General features: G+C 44.1%; 1 protein-coding gene across 8 annotated transcripts in view; it reads left to right on the top strand.

Moving 5' to 3' along the window:
- The first annotated feature begins 918 nt into the window (after nucleotides 1–918).
- Nucleotides 919–6,524, top strand: part of LOC124069664 (receptor-type tyrosine-protein phosphatase mu-like) — a 138,855-nt gene continuing 133,249 nt past the window's right edge. For 5 of the 8 annotated variants that reach the window (XR_006845082.1, XM_046409017.1, XM_046409018.1 and 2 more), the window contains exon 1: nucleotides 919–1,359. Coding sequence is in view for 7 of the 8 variants with exons in the window: in XM_046409017.1 (XP_046264973.1) it covers nucleotides 1,287–1,359 (73 nt within the window). In the remaining variant the exon portion in view is untranslated. The remainder of the gene's footprint in view (nucleotides 1,360–6,524) is intronic. The other 3 variants (XM_046409022.1, XM_046409021.1, XM_046409020.1) reach the window with 1 other exon arrangement.

Here is a 6,524-nt window from a genome sequence, read left to right as displayed (position 1 = left end):
GGACTGAATTACAACCAGCTAGAGATAAAACTTTTAAAAAATATTCTGTCATCAAGCTACCTGATTAGGTTGAATAGTTCCATTAGGCAACTGGACGTGTTTTCTTCACGTCCAACGGAACTATTCAACCTTGACCTGAATGACTGAGAATCTCCATAGATATAAACTACCTGATCATTTACAAGGTTTCTGTACAGCATTAACACAAGTAGCTCTGTGAACACAGCTCCAAAAAAACATACTTAACATTGTGTTATACCCTTGATCCTTCATGACTTTCCCTGAACTGAAGACATGTTTAAGAAGTGTGCTACAGAAAATGACGCATTAGGCCTGCTTTGGCTTTGGGTCTCAGAGACGACAGACACTCGTCCTGAATCCCAGATAAATCTGCTTGACTGATTGATACTGGAGTTTTACACTTACATAAGACACCTAACGGGGGCTGGAGTAACTGACCTCAAATGTAAATAACACCCTTTCGTGTGATAAAGTAGTTTGTATATATATATATATATATATATATACACACAATATGACATTTTTCTTCCTGCAACTGCTGAACTTTATGGTCATTTCAGTATTTTGGGACTAATTTTCAAGCTCAGTTTGTGACAAAGGGAAGGTAGTTCCTTTTCGATACTTTTCTACATTTTCTTACCTTTTTAATTTTCCTTTGGGGCCAATAAAGTATCTATCTGTCTATGTATGGGGTCATAAGAGAAGGGAGATATGTGGGAAATGTTGATGTGAGAGCTAAACCTGCTTTATGATGCTTTATGAAACCGGTAGTCATAAAAAACAATGACAAAACCACTGACTCTTGGCTTTTAATTGCTACCTTAAATTAATGATGGCTGACTCAGGCTCCTCACCTGGTCCAAGCAAACGTCAACTGACTGGAGGAGAGGAGGAGGAGGGAGGAGGAGGAGGGAGGACATCTCACACGCGCCCTCTACCGGCCAGACAACGCGCACACAGCCGCTGCACTCCCGGAGCTGCCGGACCACTCAATCCACGCGTAATTCAGGAATCAGGCGGACTCACTCACACATTCCTCCTCCAAGTGTGGAGCAACCGGCAAGGAGCAGCCGTGCCGGCGACAGCGTCCTCACACACCTCCCACCCCCACACCCGAAAGCACGCCAAGGGACGGAGGGCAGGGCGAAGGCACTTTAGATCCAACACTCCTCAAAGTGTAGGTAGGATTCAAGTTGCAATCAAGAAAAGAAGAGTTGCCAGTTAACCCCGCGGCTGGGGGTTAACGCTACGACGGCGCCGTCGACATGGATAAAGTTATCAATTGCTTGTTTGCTGTCATGACCCTGCTGTTGTCCGTCGGTGGGGAAGTTTTTAAAGGTAAGGAGGATTACGTGGTTCTGTTTGCACGTACGGAACATATGCGCAGTCCCGTGTGATGCCACAGCCGAGAGATCCAAGCGCAGCTCCAACTCAGTTTGCTCACTGTTTTGTCCGACACTTCGCTCGCAATTTTGAGGCTTTAAACTTGTGTTTTGTGGCGTGAATTCGGCCGTACGTGGCAGGGTGAAAGTGTTGTAACTTACACGAGGGTGGCATTAAATCTTCAGTTTGGCTCACATTTGATCTCCGAGAAGCAGAATGTCACAGTTTGCCGCTTTAGTGCCGACGTCCGTCAGTAGTTTGTTCTCACCTTGTGCGCAACGAGCAGGTGCGCTGCGGGCACGCGAGCTGCTGCGTCTGTTTTCAATGCCACGATTTACACGAAAACAAGTTTAAGGAGTTTATTGTTTGTGTCTAACTTTATCTTGATTAGTTGCTGTCTAATGTGATTAACCTGAAGGGATTCGGGCAGCGAGGTGTCACGAGGTGGGTTGTATACGGCGGGGACGTAAGCCAAACGAGACCTGCTGCCGCGATTTCAGCCTGAACTCCGCCTGAACTTCCTCTGTAACGTCCCAGTGTCCATGTAGACTTGGGTTCAAGTCGCTTTAACGCGTAGGTTAAATGCTTACTGTGAATTATATTTGACTTTTTGTTTGTTTTTGTTTTACATAGCGGGTGTTTTTCACCTTAAGCACGAGCACAATTCAACGTGCGTGCATAACATCAAAGCCCACGTCATTCACCTCTGCTGTAGCGAGCTGTGTGACATTTTGGTGTCTTTATAAAAATAGCTCGGAAAACACACTTTGTGGACGTGTCCACGTGCAACAGTGTATTTTAATTAAATTTAGCGGTATAAGCTCATTTCCTCCGTCACTTTCCCTTGCATGTGTCCAGTTTTCAGCTGAAAACACATGCTTCGACGTATCCCCGCAAAGTTTCTCATTTTTCACTTCAAATTGCGTTTGTCGTTTCGCCGTCTGACTCATTGATGCAAACTTCCTGCGTGTCCTCCTCAAACGAATGGGATTCATACAACAGCAGCTTCATTTGTAGTAAGTCTGTTCAGAGCTTTGTGGAGAGGAAAAAAAAAGTTCAGGGATTAGTACCACATAGTCAATAGACTTATTAGAATTAGTGAACAGACTTTCAGCATCACTGTAATGGCCGCAGATCGCCTCAGGGGACATTAACAGTTTAATTTATCCCATAAAGAGGTCATTTCTGCTGTCTCTCCACCGTGGAATTATCTGTGTGGAAAAAGGCACATTAGCCTATATTCATGCCAATCAGTGCACAGAGGATGGATGTCCAGTCTGGTGGTGATCAATTAGAGCCGCATTAAAAAAAAAAAAAGGTTCATTAAAACATGAAGCGAAGAAGCCAGAGATCTGAATGTGCTTGACTGTCCACCCCGAGCAGGCGATGTGTGAGGTGAGGGTGCAGACTGACGTGTGGCTTCAGTTAAAGCAGGATGCTGTGGGATTCAGCAGACGACTGACAGATTTTTCCGAGAGCCTGCTGGGGGCAGCATGGTACACACAGTCTAATATGATGAGCCCAGATGATGAAGTCCAGCTGCTCAGAGTGGAGGACCACGGGGCGGACGCATAGACCAGCACTCAGAGACCAGGACTCAGATGCACTTTGGATGCTAATCATGTCTGTGCTGTGACACAATTTCAGTCTGATCACAACTCACAAGTTAGCTGCAACATGAATTAGATTCCTTTCGTTTAATTTTTGTGTACCCACTTTATTTTTCAAACTGGTCCCATTCAAATCAGGATGGTTTTACTCAGGAGAAGATATTGAGAAAAGATGGACTAAAATGTTTTAGGATGAATTTTTGTAATATGTATTTTTATCAAGCGCCGTAAACGCCAGGGGTCAACTTTAGTGAGTGAGAACTCTCTTAGCCTGAAGCTCAAAGTATTCCCAGTCCACTTTTGTGTGAGGTTCATCAGTCTTGCCCGTTGGCAACTTGCAGGACTGGGAGATTTATTGAAGTGAGCCGCACTGCAGGGCTCCCAGTGCTGCCCAAACCATCGATAAATGTGCTCCTAATTGCATGAGTGTGTGTGTAAATATGTAAACCAGGAAGAAATCAATTTGGATGTGTGTTCCCCTCTCTCTCTCTCTGGCTGGGTGACGGATTAGCCACACACGGATGGAGAGGTGGAGGCTAAATGTGAGCCCGTGCATGCGGCTCGAGACATTTGTTACGGAGACTATGTGATAACAGCCCGTGTGGTAATTAGATCACTGAGGTAACCAGAGCACCGGTTTGCTTCTGTACACAAGGTATCAGCGCCTTGTGACTGTGCAGGCTCAGTTCGATCACAGGGAACAAAGTCTTTTAATTCACGTTTCAACAAAACCAACTCCGTAATCGGGATGGATCAGGCCATATCGGTTTCATCTTCCTCCCTTTGTGAGCTTGTTTATGCACCTGGGTATCTTCTCTCTGTGGCATCGTAGAGATGAACTGCTCTTTTGTTGTTGCCCCCCAACCCCCCTTTCCTGTTGCGTTCCCGATGCCCACTGGATGCTCTTGCTTCAGAGAGAAAGCTAAGATAAAACAAAAAAGCAAAACATCACTATAAATCACTTGTTGTGTATGGCTAGTGCTTCTGCTTTCTACATTATGAGGACAGCTCTTTCTTTTTTTGTCCTAGCAGGCCTGGCCTTTGATATCTATACTCTGTCTTTTGGCCGAGCACATTAAATTCCAAGGAGCTGCGCGCTTTGTTATGTTTACCGCCTTTTCCAGCAGCCATAAAACCTGCCTCGTTTTCTGATAGGGGCGAGCCGTGTGTTGAGAATAATGCCCATGCTCGGGGTGCAGAGCTGCAGTTTGTCATTTGCAGAATGACTGCTGCTGATAGCGTCCTGGTTGACCGATCCTGATTGCCATCCAAGCTGTGACTAAGGAGTAAAACGACACATTGGCCGCTCGTGAAGACAAACAGCACTTCAGTTCAAGTCTGGCAATAATTTAGATAGTTTTTCACTCATGAAATGCTTCTTTTCTTCATTTTTTTTCTCCCCCTCCTCTCCCCGCTGTCTCAGATTTAATAGAGACTTTTCCGAAAGGTGTCCTGCACGGTGGCAGTTTCCTTTGTGTGAGCCAGTGGAGAATGAAATTAAATATGCATGTAGTGCTTTTTTTTTTTTTTTTTTTTTTTTTTTTTTTTGATGGCTTCAACCAGTGTTTGAGGAGGGAAAAAAAAGCTCCATGGTGATTGATGATAGCACAAAGCAGAAAGTGAGGTGTCTACATTCTTCTGTAACTTTGCTTTTCAGACACTTATATTATGATGATAATGAAGGCGGCGGAAGGACGTGGATTTACTGAAGCTGTTCAAACACTGCGGGTGCACGTGTGACTTCCGAGAAGACGGTCTGAGTCTGAGTTTGTCAGCAGGCCTGTCTTAAGACTGATCACTGCTGGTAGACATGGGAGGGGGGAAACTTTAAGAACTTGCAATGTTAAGCGCTTCTGTGTGGACTCAGACCTTTCGTACGAAGTTCTCACTGGTAGAGAACTCTGCACTACGTGTGAAAAAATAAAATCTGAGTTCTAACCTGAGGTCATACAGGACTTTTCGGCGTCTGTGCATCTCAGCTTCGTACCCATGCAAATAACATTCAAGTGCCTAAAGGAAAATTACACCCTAAACGCTTACAAAGTTTGCTCTCTGAAGCGTCAGCAGCACATGTCAGAAAACGGTGTCAGTTCCTCAAACAAGAACCAGAAGATTTTTCTTGAGAGGAAGATGTCTGATATTTTGCTATCCTCATTAGATGTGTTGTATCAGAAAGACGCGGTGCATTCTGAGGAAAGGGCACGCAGCTTGAGACGTTATTCAGCTTTGTTTCAATGGGAAAAGTCAGCGTCTGTTCTGTGGAAGTTGCCACAAGGCATTTTTGGAAATGTAGGAAGTCAGTAGCTGAGGTAGTAGATAAGGGAGGTTGAGGAGAAGTCAAAACACCAAAAGAAGTAAACAACACTTCATCAAAAAATAACCCCAGAGACACTCTGAGCATCACAGATTGATGATGTGTGAGTAACCAAGGGTGGACTCTTCCATCAGTTTAGGCAGCAGGTAACAACGAGTGCAGAGACTGGATTGGTTAAGAGTCTGTCCTGTTCAAACTTGTGTTACTGACACGAGTCGTAACACTTTAAACGGGACATGAGGCAGTTTTTTGATGTTGTCTGATGCACTTAGAGTAAACACAACTCTGTCCACTTCATGGTTCATGGAGAGTCAAGATCACAGATGTTCTCTTTTTCTTCTTCTTTCTAACTTCATAACTAACAAACCTAAATGAATAAAAGTGGTATTATAGTTTGCTTTAAGAACAAAACAGAAAGTGCAGTCTATTTGTATAGTGAGGCCATTTGATTTTAAAAGTATCTGAATCTCAGCTTTAATATTAAAATTGTCACCAGATGAACGCTGCTTCAGGTTCAGGGTTTGTTTTGCCTAAGAGTGCGTGAAGACAATCTCTTATAATCTCTTATTTCCTGTAATCTCTTATTTCCTGTGGTTATTTAATATACATCAGCTGACTCTTCAGGCACCTTCAGTCTGGTCCTTAGCCGGTGAAACACATGATAATTTGGACAGAGTCAGATGACTGGCCTGGCCGGTCTGTAACATTCCACTGTTGACTATAAAAAGCTTTCTGGAAGCTTTCACTGTGTGTTTGGGATCCTTGTCCTGCTGCACTGTCCTGAGATCTGGAGGGGAATCAAAGTCTGGGGGGTGGGGGAGACTTTGTATAAAATGGCTGCAGCGAAATTAAGGCTCAATTTAAGACTTAAAGCTTAAATCAAAGCTGAAAGCACTCTGTGAATGAAACTGTGACGCTGGGTCAAAGTGTCTGAGTGCACAACAACAAACACGTGACTGTCCAAACTGCAGTGTAAGGGTGGAAAGTGGTTAAGTGTTGGCCTGTCGTGGGCACTTTCAAGCAAAAAGAAAAGTGAGTAAAATCTTCTAACTCAAAGTCTGCCAATATGATCACCATCTTCATATCCCTGGAGTGCCACTCCACATTCAATCATTAGCTGTTGATTTGCAAGTGATTTTATTTACATTCTTGAGAGGCAGTAATAGTTTGAAGTTCATTCTCGAGGCGGCTGATGT

This window comes from Scatophagus argus, chromosome 13, assembly GCF_020382885.2.
Source record: "Scatophagus argus isolate fScaArg1 chromosome 13, fScaArg1.pri, whole genome shotgun sequence".
In the NCBI taxonomy this organism is placed as follows: Eukaryota; Metazoa; Chordata; class Actinopteri; family Scatophagidae; genus Scatophagus; species Scatophagus argus.
This window is presented reverse-complemented; position numbering and strand designations above follow the sequence as displayed.